The sequence below is a fragment of the Ovis canadensis genome, chromosome 15, assembly GCF_042477335.2.
Source record: "Ovis canadensis isolate MfBH-ARS-UI-01 breed Bighorn chromosome 15, ARS-UI_OviCan_v2, whole genome shotgun sequence".
Classification (NCBI taxonomy): domain Eukaryota; kingdom Metazoa; phylum Chordata; class Mammalia; order Artiodactyla; family Bovidae; genus Ovis; species Ovis canadensis.
Window position 1 is genome coordinate 12,919,372 of NC_091259.1, and position 22,005 is coordinate 12,941,376.

At 35.5% G+C, this 22,005-nt stretch overlaps 1 protein-coding gene across 4 annotated transcripts in view; it reads right to left on the minus strand.

The window, feature by feature from the left end:
- The window catches only part of DYNC2H1 (dynein cytoplasmic 2 heavy chain 1), a 493,166-nt gene that overhangs the window by 286,810 nt on the left and 184,351 nt on the right, over window positions 1-22,005 (minus strand). For all 4 annotated transcript variants that reach the window (XM_069554796.1, XM_069554794.1, XM_069554793.1 and 1 more), the window contains exons 70-75: window positions 18,388-18,477; window positions 7,785-7,850; window positions 5,700-5,750; window positions 4,842-4,919; window positions 2,940-3,071; window positions 1,512-1,584 (exon numbers count right to left, since the gene is read on the minus strand). In XM_069554796.1, the coding sequence (XP_069410897.1) occupies window positions 1,512-1,584; window positions 2,940-3,071; window positions 4,842-4,919; window positions 5,700-5,750; window positions 7,785-7,850; window positions 18,388-18,477 (490 nt within the window). The remainder of the gene's footprint in view (window positions 1-1,511; window positions 1,585-2,939; window positions 3,072-4,841; window positions 4,920-5,699; window positions 5,751-7,784; window positions 7,851-18,387; window positions 18,478-22,005) is intronic.

Consider the following 22,005-nt stretch of genomic DNA (forward strand, 5'->3'; position numbering starts at 1 on the left):
GTATATTTAATTTTATCTAAATCATACATCTGATGCCCTACTTTGAAATTCTGATCATAGATGAATATCTAAAAACCTAAAGTGTTTTCATAAGAAAAGAATTTTTAAAAGTTCAAACATTCTAGCTAGGTATAGGACGTCAATTATGCATCAAATTTAACACAGAATTAATTATGGTCATATCCAACACAAACAAATATTTCTTTAAACCAAGTAGAGTTGTAAGACAAATAGGATACAGGAGGAAAGTGTATAATCTTTCTAAACTAAGGTCAGCATAAAATAAAATGTAAATTAAAAACAAATAATTTAGATCTTCTGCCCCAAAGAAAACATACAGATGGCCAAGAATCATATGGAAGATGCTCAGCATCACTAATTATTAGAGAAATGCAAATCAGAACTACATAAGGTATCACCTCACACCAGCCGGAATGGCCATTATCAAAAAGTCTACAAACCATCAGTGCTGGAGAGAGTGTGGAGAACAGGGAATCCTCCCACACTTCTGGTGGGAGTGTAAATAGATACAGCCACTATGGAGAACAGTATGGAAAGACCTTAAAAAACTGAAACAGGGCCACAATATGATCCAATTACCCCACTGCTGAGCATATGCCCAGAAAAAAAAATTCAAAAAGATATATGTACCCCAGTGTTCAATGCAGCACTATTTACAATAGCCAGGACATGAAAGCAAGCTAAACGTGGATCAACAGAAGAATGGATAAAGAAGAGGTGATATATATATATATATATATATATATATATATATATAATTACTTAGTCATAAAAAGATGAAATAATGCAATCTGCAGCAACATGGATGAACCTAGAGATTATCATACTGAGTGAAGTCAGACAGAGCAAGACAAATACTGTATGATATCACTTACATGCGGAATCTAAAGAGAAAAAAATGGCTTAAATCTACTTATTTACAGAGCAGAAACAGAGCTACAGGTGTAGAAACAGAAAATTGTGGTTGCAAAGGGGGAAGGGGGGGGTGAACTGGGAGACCGGGGCTGACATACACGCTGCGCATGTGTTCCCCTCATGTCTGACTCTTCACAGCCCCATGGACTGTAGTCCACCAGGCTCGTCTCTCCATGGGGTTTTCCAGGCAAGGATACTGGAGTAGCTTGCCACTTTCTACTACAGTGGGTCTTCCCAACCAAGGGGTCAAATCAGTGTCTCTTGCATCTCCTGCGTTGGCAGGTGGATCATTTGCCACTAGTGTCACCTGGGAAGCCCATATACACACTACACGTATGAAATATACAACTAATAAGAACCTACCGTAGAGAACTGAGAACTACTCAGCACTCTGCAATGACCTATACAGGAAAACAGTTTTTTAAAAAGTGGATATATGTTTAACTGGTTCACTTTATTATACAGCAGAAAGTAACACAACACAGTATATCAACTATACTGTAAAAAAATTAATTAAAAAATAAAAACAAATAATTCAGGTCAGTGGTCTAGGTCTAGAAAAGAAGTGTACTTACCCAGAGTTTTACATGCAAATAGGGCCATGGCACTTTGCAGTCTGTCTGGTCTGAGCGCCTGTACCACAAGAACCTTAAAACGTAAGCGCAGAGAATTTTTACATAATAAAGTTCCCACAACCACTGTAATTGAGCAATGATGCCAATTAATTTAAAAAATGCTTACCACAATATTTCCTATGCCTAAAACTGTCATAATAGGTACATAAAAATACATTTCTTTAACAGCCAAAATATTACTAAAATCCATCAGATCTATTGCTGTTATTTAGTCTCTAAGTCGTGTCCAACTCTCGCTGCCTCTTGGATTGTAGCCCGCCAGGCTCCTGTCCATGGGATTTCCCAGGCAAGAACACCAGAGTGCCATTTCCTTCTCCAGGGGATCTTCCCAATCCAGGAATCAAAACTGCATCTTCTGCTTGGCAGGCAGGTGCTTTATCGCTCAGCCACCTGGGAAGCCCTCAGATCTATCGTCAAAGGTAAACATCAGCATATACCGGTCGCAGTGCTAGCTGTCTTCAGCAGCTAACAAAGGGCCTAGTGACAATGAAAATAAGAGTCTGTAGCTGAGGCATTCCTGGTGACAGCAGTGCAGAGACATAAAACTCCTAAATTTTTCAAATCACCGATTTTATGCTGAATCACGTCTATCTAGTTTTAGATGTTTAAGTTTTCAAATGAAGTCTTTCTTTTTTTTTTTTTCCTTTTTCTTAAACACACCTGATGAAACAGAACTTCAAAAGGAGAAAACAAAGAGGACAGAACAACAACCAGCAGCACAGTGGAGAGAAAGGGCAGAGTGATAAAGAAGCCGCCTGCCGATGCAGGAAATGCAGGAGACGAGGATTTGATCCCAGGTCCAGAAGATCCCCTGGAGAAGGAAACTGCAACCCACTCCGGTATTCTTGCCTGGAGAAACCAGTAAACAGAAGAGACTGGCGGGCTGCCATCCATGGAGCCGCAGAGTTGGCCACGACTCAGCACTGAGGATGCGCGCACACATAAACGGAACGGTCATCTCCTGGAGCATCAACTCCTCCATCCTCTCCAACGCTAAGGTTTGGTCTAGCCAACAGGGACACAAGCTCCCCATTCCTTAGCATAAGGTCTTTCTTTTCCTTAGACAGAACCCTGGGAAATGTGTGAAGAACCTGAACAATAAATACCTTAATCGCTTTCTATACGGATACTCTATTCCAAGATCCCCGTTGGGTCAGAGGCAGGGGGAGTAATAAAAGCTTGGTGGGAAACACGCTGCCCAGAAACACTGTCTGGGATTTCCCTGTTTGGATAGGGTGGCAAGACCAGAGAGCCCTTTCCCACATATGCCCCAAGGTTAAGGGACACCCTATGGACAAAGCTTTCATTTAAACGGCTTCTGAACAACAAGAGAAACATTTAAAACTTTTATGCATTTAGATAATTTACCTGCTGAAATAAAGAAACTTTCTTTATAAGAATAGATGGAAACTCTTGCTCACACATTGAATTATGATAATAGGTACGCCACAAAGCTACATCTTCAAAGCACAGGGTCTGATAAAGACTGGGAAGAGCAATCTAAAAAATAAAAATAAACATATATAATGAGCAACAAACAAATATAAATACATACATACAAACATACATACTAAATACATACACACACACGCATACTAGAAAACAGTAAGCGGAATTCCTGATAGACACTATGTTTTCTAACTCATGTTGGCTTATTCAATCACGTCTAAGTCAGAAATAGTATGGTGCATGTACCTAATCCAGAATTAAAAGCAAGTATTTCTAAAGTAATACGACACCAACTTTTGTACATTAACAAATCTTTTCTCTATGTAAAAACATGTGTACCTATCTCCCCCTTGTGGAGAAAAGAATACTTTCACTAAAACCAAGTAGCAAATTTTAAACACTGCCACAAGAGTTCCATGTTAGAGTGTAAAAATATGCCTAGTTACAACTTCAACTCTTTATTTTCTAAGTAACCATAAGTGACTATTATCATTTCATGCCTTAGCTACTTCATCTGTGAAATGGGTAGCAATGTTGCAAATATCTAATGAGAACATCCATTTTTAAATTCTGCATAATACCTCGAACATAAGAAGGTGGGAAGGGGAAAGAAGAGAAGGATAAAAGAGCGGGAAAAACCCCACTAAATTTGGAAAACATATATCAAAGGCATGGACTGTGGTATCAAAATGCTCAAATTAAAATCACAGTTTCAAAACTTCCCAGCTATTTGATCTTGGGTAAATTATTTAACTTGTCTATACCTCAGCCTGCCCTTCTCAAAAACAAGCATAACTATGACCTTTTGAGTATGTTATTGTGATATTAAGTAAGATAATACATCTGAAGCATTTAATATGATGCCTGGCACATAACAAGTCCTGAAAAATATGTGTGAAATTTAAGTGGAAATTCAGGTTCAAGCATTTAGCAATTCACTGCACAGATTCTCATTTCTTATCCATAAAAAGAAAGTTAATAATATCTCCCTTTTAAGATTTGTGTGATAATTAAATAGTTCATTTGAAAATGTTTTATAAACTAAAATGATAATAAAACATTAATATATATTATAAACATTCTCTGAAGAGGAAAACTGCCTTTCCTCAATGTTTTGCATTTCTTTTATGTGAAAAAAAATAACTATACTTTTATACGTTAATACAGTTAAGATTTTTTGCCAAGAATAACCTCTCAGTAGATCAATTGTTCAAACAATTTTAACTGTACCATAATGATTAATATTAATTTTTCATTAGGAGCTCATGAAATAGTTCACAGGTCCTGCCCAATAATCCAGAAATACCTTCAAATTCTCACTATTTTTTATAATTATTGATTTTTTGCATTTTAGTAAAGTTGTATAAAAAAAATGTTTCTTACCCTAAGTGAATAGTTGAGTGTGAAAGATATTAAAAGGTGAATAGAAGTGAGAGAAATAATTTGATTTTGAAACCTTTTCAACATAAGTATCATACTGTATTTTATTACTGATCCTAAATTACTCTATTAATAAAGCATTCACATACCATATTAGAGGACATTTCATTTACTTATCTTTCTATTCTCTATAGGTATAAAGCACAGAATCTTGACCATGTGGAGATTCAATATGTTATACAATGAATGAAAGATTCAATTAATTAATTATTCATTACAGAGCCAATCAGAATAATTCTTGGATATTCTTTTACCCACGGATTTTATGTCATTTTCACAGAAATATCAACACCGAGTATGAAGTGGTAGAACATAAAAATATAAACAGAATTAATGTAACTACTAAAAAATTAAATATCCTTCAAAGTAAGAAAGGAATACCTTTAATGTTGCCACTGCCCAGCTTCTTTCCTGATCTATCCAAGATGGAAGTTGATCACGTATTCTTTGTTGAGAGTCCTTTTTAATTAGAGCAATTATTTCCCTTAGTACATTTGGTAAAATTCAGACTTTAAAAAATTTTTGTTAAACTGACCAACTAATTTTATGAACACTACTTTGGTTTTTAAGAAGAACTTCATTCTATGTATTTTTCATTTATATCTATTTTACAAATCAATATGGTAAAATTCTACATAAGGTATAGATAACAATTTAGAAAAATGTAACATTTATTTTCATAATGTTTATTCCTTTGTAAAACTTCAGAAAAACTCAAATGTAATATGAAATTACCATAAGACTGCATTATTTTTTATTATATCTTGCATTTCCAACATAATCTAGGTTTTGCATTACAGTTTGGATAGACTGCTTTGAAGAATAATTTTATCCATTACCTATCGAGGTAGAAAATTACTGGAAAAAAAAGCTAATTTGAATAAAGTTTCAAAAGATAAGTGAAGTAATTTTTAATTTCACTTAGTTAAGAAAACTTTCCTAGCTATCCTACAAGATTTAATTTTCTTAGAGTTTCAAAATACATATACTGAAAAAAGAAACCATATTAATTTCGTATGTTTAATTAAATATTCTCAAAAAAAATATGTCCTCAAGGACAAAAAATATATATCAGTCCATTTTATATTAGGGCAATAGAGGGAAGGACATATTCCTCTAATTAAAATATAATTTCAACAGTAACTTAAAACTACTTTGAAGCAAATTATATTTCATGAAGTCAAAATCAGAATTACTTTCCCTAGGAATGAAATAATAATTTTAATTATTCTAACTTACAACTTTCCGCAACATGTCTCCAACCACCACACCTGTAAATGTATCCCATTCCTATTTAACAAAAATATGAGAAAGACAAAAAGATAAATATTCTAACCATTTAACAAATCTTTTTAAATTTCCCCATAAGACAGCTTACAATTTAGCTTTCTAAAAAACATGGAGGAAAAAACTCCTTTCATATCTTCCCAACTCTTAATATATTATGAGTTTATGTACCTTGCCAATATAAAACATTATGTTGGTAACATACCAACATTAAAATGAAATCTATTAGAATAATTAAAAGAAAAAATAGAACCACATTAAACACATGTGAGTCTCAACATCTAAAAATTAAAATGTCTATACAGTTAGCAGTCATTATCTTTAATTTGTCCTATTACATGCTATTCTTCACTAATATATAAGCAGTAAGATGCATCAGAAGTTTAAAAATTGTGTATACTGGGAAAAATAGAGAAAAGTCCCACCATTAACCTATCTTTTCCAACGTATAGGGAGAAGATGGCCATTGCTACTTTTTTTTCCTAATTAACTCACGGAATCAAAATTGATCAACTGTTGCAGAATCTAGAGCTCTTTGAAAATCTATGTCTTCACTCTGGGTTACCCGATCAGATAATTATGGGCACTACCATATTATTTGTTATACATTGGCCAGCATAAGAATAATAGTATTTGAGTGCAATATGAAAAAAATACCAAAGCAACATACTGCCTCTACTCACTCTTCCTACTGGAGTTATACAGTCACAAATAAATAAAATGCAAGTTATTATTACTATTTTATGTGAGTCAAGGAAAAGTGTTCTCTTTTCCCAATGATAATTTATTTATACTTCCACAGAGAAAACTAAGTCTCATACAACAGAGCTTATTGATCATGATGAAAAGTATACAGGAAGAGGGAAATGCATCAAAGTAAATGGTATAAATAAAAGTAGCCAAATCAAAATCAGGAGAAATTTATACAAGTCAACCAGAGTATTTGGAGTTAGAAATAAATAGAGAGAGAACCGTCATATGGAATGGCACGTATTCAAATGAGGAGAACCCAGAGCGTAGTTAAAATCTGATCATAGACTGTTAAAGGTTACCAGGTCACTAGGTCAAAGTGCACTGTCCATATACCATTCCCTGCCACTCTGGCTACTGCAAGCCCACTTTAATGAAAATGGCAGAATAATGAGGAAAATCACTTACAAAGAATTTTTTTAACATTAGAAGTAAATTAGAGATGGATTACTTAGCCCTATCTTAAAGGACATTTCTTTCAAGTCTGAGAGGGGGTTATATGGCAGAGCAGAAATGAAGACATAAACAAAATAAGATAAATTATACATTAAAAGATTAATATAAATCTTCAGACTCAAGAAGGAGGTTTCTGAGAATGACTCACTCTTGTTTCACATGCTGATTCTAAGCATGCCAATGTAAATGATAAACAATGTACTGCTTTACTCATATAGCTTCGTATTTTTATATATCAGCCCCCTGCTTAGATAAGGAAAATAATAAGGCTGATTCTTCTGGTATCCTGGAAAAGTACACTTGTGCTCAGAAAAATCTTGGTAGTACGGCAAGTTAGGGAGAAGGCAATGGCACCCTACTCCAGCACTCTTGCCTGGAAAATCCCATGGATGGAGGAGCCTGGTGGGCTACAGTCCATGGGGTCACTAAGAGTCAGACACAACTGAACGACTTCCCTTTCACTTTTCACTTTCATGCATTAGAGGGGGAAATGGCAACCCACTCCAGTGTTCTTGCCTGGAGAATCCCAGGGACGGAGGAGCCTGGTGGGCTGCCATCTATGGGGTCGCACAGAATTGGACACAACTCAAGTGACCTTGCATGGCAAGTTAGAGTTCTTTCCCTGCCTTATCATTCCTTCAGAATATGTGGCTCAACCACAGGAGAGTAGAACTGGAAATCAGCATCATACACTAAATTTCTGACTAAGTAAACAATGAATAGGCCGATATGGAATTTCCAGCCTTAAGCAATTTCTAATCTAACTAAAAGTCCACCCGTTACCAAATTTCTATGCAACTCATACTATTTTCCTCCTTTTCCTCTACTTACATTTTCTTGAAAAAGTTCAGGATGCATGCCTCGAATGAAATGCAAAGCGAACATCAACTGATCAGCCTGAGAAGAATAACAGATATTATTTTGCTTTTTCTAAATGTCTGTTTTTGGAAAAGCATAGTCCTTAAATTCTGGTTCATAAATTCTGTGCTCTATCATCTAATAATCTACTTTGATCAATATAAAAATGACTATTCAGATGGCATCTACATAGGACAATTCTTCTAAGTTGGCAGTGGAAGTATAGAGAGAGACCTAATATTTAGAAGCAGTGCTAAGGCATAATCAGTGTATATATCTCATTAAAAAAGACAAAAACAACAACAACAACAACAAAACAGATTTAACTATAAGGTTTAGATTAGACATTATTAACCACATCAACCTCTTGCATTAGTAATCTCCAATTTGTCATTGTGTACATTATATGCTCATGAACATCCTATATCCCCATAGAATGCAAGAAATTGCATTTCTAGAAATTTGTGCAAAGAGATTACAAATGTACTCTAAATAAGAGATGAGGGTGCTCATCGCAAGGCTTTTTACAGTGGAGGGGCGAACTGAAACAACATGAATGTTCAAAAGTCTATCATGAAAAGAGTCAAACTGAAGTACACAGCATGGTTCATAGTTTATTTAAACAAATATTCTTATATAAACAGACATGCATATATATCTGCAAAAGAAATTAGAAACAGATAATAAAGTTTTTATCAGTGATTTGAGATTACAGTTTAGTTTTGTTTCCTTATTTGATGTATTTTGCAAATTTTATAAAATAAGCTTCGGTCATTTCTGTCAAAGAAAGTAATGAGTTTACCAATATAAACAAAACCATCTGCTAAAGCACCATGTTTCCTACTGAATTCTAATATAAATTTTATTTAGCTTTTTCCATACTGTAAATCATACTTTATATCTAGTATTACAGGTATGTATGATTATAAACCTACAAATAGAAGGATATTATGATACAATATATATATATGATACATTCAACAACAACAACAAAAACAACACTCTCCTGTAATCATTACCAGCAAGTAATAGGAAGACTCTACACATGGACATCACCAGATGGTCAACACTGAAATCAGACTGATTATATTCCTCGTAGCCAAAGATGGAGAAGCTCTATACAGTCGACAAAAACAAGACCAGGAGCTGACTGTGACTCAGATCATCAACACCTTATTACCAAATTCACACATTCAGATATGACCTCAATCAAATCCCTTATGATTATATAATGGAAGTGAGAAACAGATTTAAGGACCTAGATCTGATAGAGTGCCTGATGAACTATGGAATGAGGTTCGTGACATTGTACATGAGACAGGGATCAAGACCATCCCCATGGAAAAGAAATACAAAATGCAAAATGGCTGTCTGGGGAGGCCTTACAAATAGCTGTGAAAAGAAGAGAAGTGAAATGCAAAGGAGAAAAGGAAAGATATAAGCATCTGAATGCAGAGTGCCAAAGAATAGCAAGAAAAGATAAGAAGGCCTTTTCAGAGATCAATGCAAAGAAATAGAGGAAAACAATAGAATGGAAAAGACTAGAGATCTCTTCAAGAAAATTAGAGATACCAAGGGAACATTTCATGCAAAGATGGGCTCAATAAAGGACAGAAATGGTATGGACCTAACAGAAGCAGAAGATATTAAGAAGAGGTGGCAAGAATACACAAAAGAACTGTACCGAAAAGATCTTCATGACCAAGATAATCATGATGGTGTGATCACTCATCTAGAACCAGACATCCTGGAATGTGAAGTCAAGTGGGCCTTAGAAAGCATCACTACAAACAAAGCTAGTGGAGGTGATGGAATTCCAGTTGAGCTATTTTAAATCCTGAAAGATGATGCTGTGAAAGTGCTGCACTCAATATGCCAGCAAATTTGGAAAACTCAGCAGTGGCCACAGGACTGGAAAAGGTCAGTTTTCATTCCAATCCCAAAGAAAGCCAATGCCAAAGAATGCTCAAACTACCACACAATTGCACTCATCTCACATGCTAGTAAAGCAATGCTCAAAATTCTCCAAGCCAGGCTTCAGCAATACATACCATGAACCTCCTGATGTTCAAGCTGGTTTTAGAAAAGGCAGAGGAACCAGAGATCAAATTGTCAACATCCGCTGGATCATGGAAAAAGCAAGAGAGTTCCAGAAAAACATCTACTTCTGCTTTATTGACTATGCCAAGGTCTTTGACTGTGTGGATCACAATAAACTTGGAAAATTCTGAAAGAGATGGGAATACCAGAGAACCTAACCTGCCTCTTGAGAAATCTGTATGCAAGTCAGGAAGCAACAGTTAGAACTGGACACGGAATAACAGACTGGTTCCAAATAGGAAAAGGAGTACATCAAGGCTGCATATTGTCACCCTGCTTATTTAACTTCTATGCAGAGTACATCATGAGAAACGCTGGACTGGAAGAAACACAAGCTGGAATCAAGATTGCTGGGAGAAATATCAATAACCTCAGATATGCAGATGACACCACCCTTATGGCAGAAAGCGAAGAGGCACTAAAAAGCCTCTTGATGAAAGTGAAAAAGGAGAGTGAAAAATTTGGTTTAAAGCTCAACATTCAGAAAATGAAGATCATGGCATCTGGTCCCATCACTTCATGGGAAATAGATGGGGAAACAGTGGAAACAGTGTCAGATTTTATTTTTGGGGGCTCCAAAATCACTGCAGATGGTGACTGCAGCCATGAAATTAAAAGACGCTTACTCCTTGGAAGAAAAGTTATGACCAACCTAGATAGCATATTCAGAAGCAGAGACTTAACAATGACTTTATAAAGAGGAAAACAATAATTCAAGAATGAACTTAAAAATATAGTTTACTGACAGAGAGAGAACACATTATTTCCAATTATACAGAAGCAAAATCAAGAATGAATTTAATCAAGCTTAAGAATTTTCTGAATATTTGTTTAAAAAAAAAAACCTGTCAATAACCAGGGTTTAAAAATAGTTTGTACCTACAATATCCTTGGATCTACACAGCTTATGAGTCAGAAAATGTGGGTATTTTACTTTAAGTTAAATTTATATCAGTCTGCTTGGGATCTGTTACAAAATAATTAAATATCAAGAGAATACATAATAAGGAAAATTTCAACTGATCATCTACATAATTAACTAGCTGAAAGAAAAACAGTAAGAAAAGTAGGCCACTGGATGATACCACCATGCCAGCACACACTCTAGTCAAAATTCCAAAAGAGCCTATTAGAACAGGATAAATACGAGGGAATCTCAAAGTTTACTTTACAGCTGATAAAAGAAAAATCACATTTCCAGATATAATGGTTTGTTTTAATGACATCCTATTACCAAGACATCTTTGACATCATGAAAAATGGGTTTGAATTGTAGCTACAACACCTACTATATCTGAGCACCCTAGAGAAAGGTTAGATCTCTATATCTTGGTTTCCTCCCTTATAAAACAGAACTGCTGAAGGAATCAATTAACACTATGTTAAAGGCACTCAGTTCCTGGAACACTGTAAATTTTAAAAAGCGACAGGTAAAAGCTACCTGCTTTACAGTAATAAGATATACTACATAATATTGGAAAGGAAATTTATTTCAAAAATATTTCATAAATCCCATAAATCTCAGAGACTAGTAAGAAGTGAAAAGTATTATTCATTCATTTGATTTATATTTTATAATATTCATTTTTTTCAAATATGTTTAATGAATAGATGTTACCATATGAAGAAAAGTCTTATTTCAATCTCAAAGAAGTTGATACAGGATAGATCCTAGGCACTCACAAGTGCCTAAGTTTGTGCCTGAACCTAAATCATGCATTTTTATAAAGCAGTCCATGCACATTCACCTAGACTTCCAGAAATTCTAAAGTGTTATATGTAATACTAAAAGTTTTTAGTTTATCAACACAGAAGTATCTAAATTATCAAGTCATTTAATAGTCACAGGTTACATAGTTTCTAAACATGCAACCAGAGAATTTCCACATTTTAAGAAAACTCTTTTTAATAGGAAAAATGCAATTCAAATTAAATGATATGTAAGATAAATACAATCATGACATGCTGTCAATATTCAAAATCAATGAACTAGCAAATTCATTTGAAGAAAGAGACGAGGTAAGCTGTATAAGCACAAGCTTAGAAGCACTTTCCTTGAAAAATTTTCTATTCACTCATCACCAGACAGTCTTCCCATACCACTTCAGATCTTACAGACATACTTCCACGAGGACAGGGAAACACCAAAATTCATATACTCCCCGCAAATTTCCTTAAACTCTTTTCCCTACTCTTGCCCAGTAGAGTTGGAAATTATTTAACCTTCCTACAAATTCCATTATTTTGTATCTATTCCAAGCAATAAACTGAGATGAAGAAATGATGTGTAAAGGTATTAACTTGGACACAGTTTTGCTATAATCATCATAAACACATTTGGCGGAGTCAAATGTGTTGCTTATCCTAGAATTGTCTAAAGTACTTAGGTTACTAAAATAAACACTTTTGACCTCATGAAGAAAAAAAAAGAAAGATACAGCAAATAATCAAAACTGACAATTTTCTCCATTTGGCTTATAGTTTATTAAAATTCTAAATTTTCTACTACAAGTCAATCATTTTTCTGTTCCAGGTCAAAATGCTTTCAATTCACTGTGATGTGAATACGAACAATCCTCTATTTCAAGAGTATATTGTTGTCACATTACCACCACTAACACGACAGCAAATGAGCATGAGAGAAGCTCTGGCACTCAGTTTAATGTGACGCTGACTGCTAAAAACCCCCAAACTTTCACTCAAATATGAAACTGTTTCCATCCTATGTAAGCTTAGAGTGCTAAATCTTGAGAATGTTTTACCACCTCATTTTTGTAATTGCCGTGCTTTCTGCATTTTTATTCACCACTGAAACTATGGAATGCTGAATTCACTATGAATAGATTTAATATTATTCATACAAAAATAAGGATTTTACAAAACAGATATTCCATCATCAATTAAAAACCTGTCTTAAGAATTACAAACTATAGCCCTTTTTAAAATAATTTCAACTGCTCACAACAAAAAGTATTATCAAGACAGCTAATGAAAAATTCCAGTTGGGTACTAAATGTTGAGGATAGTAAGCCTATAACCCCTCTCTTAGTGCAACAAAATGCTGGCTTTAAATCATGTTGGCACTGAAAAGCTTACTGCATCTAATTACATTATTAAAATAGGACAAAAAGGTTCAGATCTCATCAGTAAATATAATGCATCACTAAAAGTAAAATAAGAACATATATTCCCTGGAAAATACAAAGGATTACAGCTACACTCAGGAGGACTTGCTGGGCCCAGAGCCCAAGGCTGCTGCGGGCGCTGGCCCTCTCTATCCCTCAAGTGCCCTTTAGCTTTTTCACACTCCCTCCTAGGGTCAGACACTACAGCATGAAGTGCTGTACCAGGAGCCCCTACCCTCTTGGTGACAGCATCAGCAGCAATGAAGTAACTCCACGTTTCACTATCCCCGATCAGTCACCACTCTAACCACCCCAGGCCATCCCGGGGCCGCCCGCAGCTTGGGGCTCCCGTGTGCACTGCAGCAAGGCCTCTGGCGGAGTCAAGAGAAACAAGAGCGGCCACAGCAGGAAACCTCAATGCACATCGACTGCTGAAGGGCAAGTGTGTGAGCACAGACATTCAGACCAGCCCTGCTGGACATGAAACTGCATTGCATTTGGCTCTGGTTCTGAGATGAATCATTAAGTGAATGAGGATGGCAGAGTCTCTGGGAAAAGTCCTTCTGCTTAGGGAGGAAGAGAGGTAAGAGGAGAGAACACAAGTTCAGGGTATTCCTAAACTTGGTCAGGGGAAAGGGAGGGGAGAGGGCCAAGGGAGGAAGGGGGACAGAAGAGGCATTTTAAAACACACAATGACAACATGCACAAACCTTGAAAACATTATGCTAAGTGAATAAGGCAGTTACAAAACACAAATACGTACCTGACTCAACTTACACGAGATACTAAGAGCAGTCAGAGTCATAGAAAGAGAAAGTAGGCAGTGGTTGCCAGGGGCTAGGGGATGGGCAATTGTTTATTGGGTAGAGCATTCCAGTTTAAGACAAAAAGTAATTATATAAATTATATAATACAGAGATCAAAAATAAATCAATGATTAAAAATAAAATATTAAAAGTAATTAAAGTAGACATTCTATAAAGCAAAACTTATTCTTTAAAACACAAATAGGCAAATATGGCAAGTAAGGAAGGTTAAAAAATAAACAACTTTAAAAATAAAAGGACTCTCAAGAGTCTTCTCCAACACCACAGTTCAAAAGCATCAATTCTTCGGTGCTCAGCTTTCTTTACAGTCCAACTCTCACATCGATACATGACTACTGGAAAAACCATAGCTTTGACTATAGGAGATTTGTCGGCAAAATGCTGTCTCTCTTTTTTAATACACTGTCTAGGTTGTCATAGCTTTTCTTCCAAAGAGCAAGCATCCTTTAATTTGGTGGCTGCAGTCACCATCCAAATTGATTTTGGGGCCCAAGAAAATGAAATGTGACACCGTTTCCACTTTTTCCCCATCTATTTGCCATGACGTGATAGAAGCAGATGCTATCATCTTCATTTTTTTAATGTTGAGTTAGTTCTAAGCCAGCTTTTTCACTCTCCTCTTTCACCTTAATCAAGATGCTGTTTAGTTCCTCCTCACCTTCTGCCATTAAAGTGAATTTTCTAGCTTTTTCTATGATAAGGCAAATGTTGGCAATTTGATCTCTGGTTCCTCTGCCTTTTCTAAATCCAGCTTGAACATCTGGAAGTTTTCAGTTCATGTAATCCTGAAGCCTAGCTTGAAGGATTTTGAGCATAATCTTGCTAGCATGTGAAATGAGTGCAATTGCATGGTAATTTGAGCATTCTTTGGCATTGCCTTCCTTTGGAATTGAAATGAAAATTGACCTTTTCCATCCTGTGGCCACTGCTGAGTTTTTCAAATTTGCTGGCATCATGAGTGCAGCACTTTAACAGCATCATCTTTTAGGATTTGAAACATCACAGCTGGTAATCCATCACCTGCACTAGCTTTGTTCATAGTGATGCTTCCTAAGGCCCACTTGACTTCATACTCCAGTATGCCTGGCTCTAGGTGAGTGACCAGACCATCATGGTTATCTGGGTTATTAAGAGCTTTTTTGTTTAGGTCTTCTGTATATTCTTGCCACCTCTTCTTAATCTCTTCTGCTTCTGTTAAGTCCTTGCCATTTTCGTCCTTTGCATGAAATGCTTCCTTAAGTATCTCCAATTTTCATAAAGAGATCTCTAGTCTACCCTATTCTACTGTTTTCCTCTATTTCTTTGCGTTGTTCACTTAAGAAAGCTTTCTTGTCTATTATTCTCTGGAACTCTGCATTCAGTTTAGTATATCTTTGTTTTTCTCCTTTGCCTTTCAGTTCTCTTTTCTCTGCTATTTGTGAGGCCTCCTAAAACAACCACTTTCCCTTCTTGCCTTTCTATTACTTGGGGATGGTTTTGGTCACCGCCTCCTGTACAATGTTACGAACCTCTGTCCATGACACTTGACAGGCACTCTGTCTACCAGATCTAATCCCTTGAATCTATTTGTCACTTCCACTGTAGAATCAAAAGGGATTTGATTTAGGTCATACCTGAATGGCCTAATGGTTTTCCCTACTTTCTTCAATTTGAGCCTGAATTTTGCAATAAGAAGCTGATGATGTGAGCCACGGTCAGCTCCCAGTCTTGTTTTTGCTACTGTATAGAGCTTTTCCATCTTTGGCTTCAAAGAATATAATCAATCTGATTTTGGTACTGAGCATCTGGTGATGTCCATGTGTAGAGTCTTCTCTTGTGTGTTGGAAGAGGGTGCTTGCTATGACTGGCGCATTCTCTTGGCAAAACTATAATTACTTTAAATGTAAGTAGACTAAATGCTCCACTTAAAGGCTGTAGAGTGGCTGAATGAATAACGAAACAAGGGCCATGTATATGCTGCCTACAAGAGACTCACTTAAGAACTAAAGACAAATAGACTACATTGAAGAGACAGAAAATCTACTCCATGAAAATAAAGCTGAACTATCTTTAAAACATAATTTTACAGACTTTAAAACAAAGACTGTAACAAGGGACATAAAGAGACATTGTATGTGCATGCTAAATCTCTTCAGTCAGGTCCAGCTCCTCACGATGCTATGGACTGTATGTAGCCTGCCAGGCTCCTCTGTCCATGGGATTCTCCAGGCAAGAATACTGGAGTAGGTTACCATGTTCTCCTCCAGGGATCGAACCCACATCTCTTATGTCTCCTGCATAGCAGATGAGTCTATACCACTAGCACCACCATAATGATAAAGGGATCAATCCAATGAGCAGACATAACAACTTTAAATTGTTATTTAAAAAATGGACAGACGATTTAAATAGACATTTTTCCAAAGAAGACAAACGATTTCAACAGACACATGAAACGATGTTCAACATCACTAACCACTGAGGAAAGACCAATTAAAACCACAAAGAGGTACTACCTGACATCTGTCCAGAATGGCTATGATCAAAAAGACAACAAATAACGAGGGTTCACAAGGATGTGGAGGAAACAGAACCCACACTGTTGGTAGGATTGTAAATTAGTACAGCCACTATGGAAAATAGTATGGAGGTCCTTCAAATGCTAAAAAATAGAACTGTCATAGGATAGTGCAATTGCACTTTGGGGATATTTTTCCAAAAAAAATAAAAACAGTAATTTGAAAAGATGCATGCTTCTCTACGCTCAGTGCAGTATTATTTACAATAGCCAAGACATAGAAGCATCCTGAAGCATCCTAAGTGTCCATCCAAAGGTGAATGGATAAAGAGGTGTTGTATATATGGGGTGGGGGGAACATTCTCAGTTATGTCCAGCTCTTTGCAACTCCATGGACTGTAGCCCATCAGGCTCTTCTGTCCATGGAAATTTCCCAGCCAAGAATACTGGACCAGCTTGCCACTTTCTTCTCCAGAGAAGCTTCCTGACCCAGGGACTGAACTTGTGTGTCTGTTGCATCTCCTGCATTGGCAAACAGATTCTTTACCAGCTGAGCCACCATTTGGTATATATGTGTATGTATGTATACATATTTGCATATATGAATATGAAGAGAGAAGAAACAGACTATAAGGACATATCGAACGTTAAAGTGATTTACTCTAATGAAGGACTGAATTGGAGGAGAGTGCCTGGTGTGCTGCGATTCATGGGGTCGCAAAGTCGGACATGACTGAGCGGCTGAACTGAACTGAAAATAAGTGTTTACAGATTTTTCTACATGGCTCATTAAATTTGAAACATTTTATGACAATATTTTTAAATTTTGTGTAATTAAATTTTACAAAGTTTTATATGAGGCAGTGGATTATAGAAAATGTTTCAATATCTCGTGAACCTATAACCAATGAAGCTACTGACATATCATCCTTATATCTAGGATCATAACCGGTGACAAAATGGGCTTTGAGATTATTCTCTTACAATTCCTCCTTTTATACAAACTAAAATTGAAGGCTGAATGGCTGATTTTTAGAATGACAGCAAGCTATGAGTCCTTTCAAAAATATATATATATCCCCCATTTTCATTAGAGAAGGAATTCTGCAGAAATGCTCAACTATAATTCTTCGAATTTCCAATAACATTCCTTGTCAATAAACTCTTTGAAGGGTTTATTCTCTGTCTAAAGTAAACATCTTCAATAAACTCACTCTAATCATAAAAACTACTATCTCGTGCTAGAAAATATAAAAAGTATATCTTTTTCAAGATCTTCTAAGAAGTCTGTATAATTGGACCATAGTAACTCTATTTCTCTCTCATAGTTAACTGCCTTTACAAAGTGCTTTTTTAAAAATCATGTCTCAAGCTATTCCCAAGAACTGATTTTTTTTGATAAAATAGTCCTATGTGAAAACCTTCTGTATTTTCTATAATATTCTAAAATTTCTAAAAATGATTCGTTGTTTATTCCTCTGGTTGCCTTGCAATTTGAAGACGTCTATGACAGATTTCCTTCAAAACACAGAATCATGCATTAGTTTACCTTGTAACGCAGGGAAAGTTTTGTTCCCCAGCCCAGGCGACATCCGGCAGTGTTGAGGTATTTTTGATTGTCATAATGGGGAAAGGGAATGCTAATGGTACCAGAAGGTAGAGGCCAGAGGTGACATTAATACCATAACATGCACAAAATGACCCCCCACAACAAATAACTATGTGGCCCAAAATGTCCTGAGTACTAAGACTGAGAAACATCTGCTAGAAGATGATCTCCCTAGCCCACCCTCGTTCCCTCCCCTCTGGTCACTGACAAGTGCAGGGCTAAGCCAGCTAGTGAAGCTGTCACTCTTCTCTCCACTACATCCTGAGTACTCGAAGACATTCTGGAAAAATATCAGAAATGTCAATTCTAATACCTTTCCAGTAGGTAAAAGGATGTACAATTTAATATAATTTAACCTAATACTGTATTAAATAAAGGTTCAGGTAATATTTTATAAATGAAAGACAATATTTCTTACCTTAAATAGACAACGACATATATATTCATAAACCATATGTTTTAATGAGTTGATAAGAGACTTAATCCTCTGTTCTGTATTTTCAGAATCCTGCAGATGACAATTTGAAAATTGAGAAACCATTAGGAAACTCATGAACATTTAAAAAGTACCTTACAGTTTAACCATGCTTATAAACTGCTGTTCCACACTCAAAACTGATTCTGGAGCAATTATCTTCATCAGTCAGACTCAAGGGACTAAACAAATAAATATACTAAATTTCTACATTAACACAATAAAAAACTGATATTTTTTTAATGTATAGAGTTGAAGCTTTCAATAAATGAAAATTATAATCAATTATAATATGAATTGAATTTGGCCTACCATTTTTAATTTCTACTGGCATTAAAAATACTGCATCAACCTGGGTTAAACTCATTTAATGACCTGTATTATAATTACCAATCCAGTCTCAAAATAGTATGACCAGAACCATACTATAAAGAATTTTCTTATCCCCAGCATAAGAACCTAAATAATCTTAAATCTTGCTCATCTTTCATGAATTTGAAATTTAAGGTGTCAAAATTCATATAAGTTTTAGTTTTTTACCTATTTCTGTACTTTCACTATATATGATTGCCATAATTTGAAAAATATCACTAATGGCTATTTTATTTGATTAATGAAAAATGGCTTGGGTTAGGAATAGTGGACAAGGATGGTATAAAAGCTGGCCTTTTCCCTAACTGTAATACGAGCATTACATCTCACTTTATTCAGGGTACATTTGGAGACTACATGCCTTGTAAAATTCAATCCTGGTATAACATTTAGACAAAATTTGCTTACTTCCTTATGATGATAACAGACAAGAAAAATAACCAAGCAAAATATTTAGAGAAGTACACCCAGAATGAGAAATAAAATGTGTGAAATTAGCAGAAAATATTGTGACCTGGGACATAGATATAGCAAACATAGGTTTCTGACCTTGGTTTCAAGCTTCTGGTTAGTAGCATGTTCTAACCAAGAGAGCTCATTATTCACAGCTCACATCACAAACACTCTTGTTAATTCTACTATTTAATAACAAAGATCATATGTGAAATTAAAACTGGGATCCACTAAAAAACAAGCTAATGTGAGACAGAATACAGTACCTACAAGACAGAGCAGATTTTCAAAACAATGGAAAACAAAATTTAAGATTATATTACTTTTTTAAGTAAACTCAAATGCCCACCTAAACACACAGGTGCAAATACACATACATACATATTCAAAGGTAAATGTTATTCAACAGCCATATTATCACAGAACTATTGTCACTGACAAAATACCAAGCTATAAGCTTTTCTAAACAGTATAAAATAATCAGTATTTTTATTAAATTTAGACCTTGCAATGTGTTTTTCAGTTGTTATATTTTATGTGATCACTGAATTTTAACATAAATACCTTTTTACTAAAAAATAAAAATCAATTTTAAATGAACTTTCTACTATACACTCTCAAGTTTTATAAAAAATTATTAATGGAAAAGAAGTATAATATAGATGACTCTTTAGTTTCCTTGTTGACACAGTAAATTAGAAATAAGGTCAATATGTCATGAATGAGCTCTCACAAACTTCACACTATTGTTTTTGTAAAACTCTTCTACCAACACAATATTATAAACGGTATAACTAAAGTTAACAATTAAAACTCAAAATTCTTTAACACATTTAAGTATTCTGCAGCACAACCCTGCAACCTGAAACCTAGTCTTTGTCCGAAGGACATTATGAATATATGTGGGAGAAATGCTTATCTTATTTTCCAGGAGTGATACAATAGATTTGACTAAAAACGCCTACCTCCAAAATATAAGTTCTTTGTCAGCTGTCATTTTATTTCCAATCTGAATGTAAGAACTTTAGACGATTTATTTTAGTGGAAAAGACATTAGTAAACCTTAATCACGTACTCAAAGATTTTCTGAAATAATTTATTAATGAAAATGTTAATAGTCCCGCCAATGAAGACAATACTTTTTCTTGATTTATGCTCCAGTATATCACCCGTGCAACTAGAAAATGCCTGCCATATGCTAAGTTTGCAGTAAATATTAATTGAATGTCTTTCCTCAGAAAGACAGACTTAAGTAAACCTACTTGGATATGAAAATCTGCTCCCTAATTTATCTAAAAGAATAAACTATTTGCACCCAAAATATAATCCTAAAAATACTTATATTAGTGTTATACCAAACATAAAAACTATAAAAAACAATTTGTGAATTTGGTTTCATAAAAAATATTATTGAAATAAATTAAAAGCAAACAATAAGCCTTAAATATTAGTAACATATGACAAAGATTTAATGTCCTTAATATATAAGAATCTCTTATAAATCAAATTTCAAAATACTAATATAACAGAATATTAAAAAAATCATAATTCAGCAAAGAAAAAACACAAATAATCTGATTTCTACAAGTGATTTTACCTTACAAATGGCTAAAGACTTTCAAATATAGTGAAATATTTTTCAATTACCTAATAGGCTAATTATTAAAAGATATATAATATCCATTTTTGCTTAGTGAAAGTGTTAGTCATTCAGTCGTGTCCAACTCTGTGCAACCCTATGAACTGCAGCCTGCCAGGCTCCTCTGTCCATGGGATTCTCCAAGCCTGAATACTGGAGTGGGTTTCCATGCCCTTCTCCAGGGGATCTTCCCAACCCAGGAATTGACCTGTATTCTGGTTCTCCTTATTGCAGGCAGATTCTTAATCATCTGAATAAGGAATGATGGAAAAAGGTCCCTGTTGTTGTATTATTTTAATACACCAACAGCATATATTTCCAAAGGATGATTAGACACTATTTGTCTAAAGACTTACGTATATGCATTTTTATCCCAACTATCCAAGTCCAGGAAGTTAACTAGGAAAATAATTAGAGAAACAAAACACTAGGGAAAAACAATCCTATAAGTGTCTAGCTATTTTAAACATAACCCACAAATTCTCTGATGTCTGTCAGGAGGTGAAGTCCCTCCCTTTCCCCTTCTTAAATCTGGGCAGGCTCTGACTGCTTCAACCAAAAGAATACAGCAGAAATGACCCAAGGTTGGGTTATAAAGTGGGAGGTGGGAGGAGGGGTTCAGGATTGGGAACACGTGTACACCCGTGGCGGATTCATGTTGATGTATAGCAAAATCAATACAGTACTGTAAAGTAAAATAAAGTTTAAAAAAAAAAAAACCCACAATTCAGTTTCTGCCTTTTCCACTGGAATTCATGTTTGGTATCTCAGTGTGCACTATGAGAAACTCACCTACTCTGCACTGTGAGAAAACCAAGCCTCACACAGAGGTGCCGCAGTCTGCAGCCCGCCATCAGGTCCACCCGCCCCCGCCCCAGGGGCCTCTCTGAACCCACTCCCTCTCAGTTCCTCCCAGCCAGCCCCAGGCCCTGTGAGGCAGCCGTAAGCCAGCCCTGCCGGGCCCTGACCAAATTCCCCACAGAATCGATTAGCATAAAAGGAACACTGTTTAATCTGCCAACTTTAGATGTAAACACATATTCAGCAGAGATAACCAGAACACTCCACAGGAGGTAGTTAAATAAAGGATACAACTT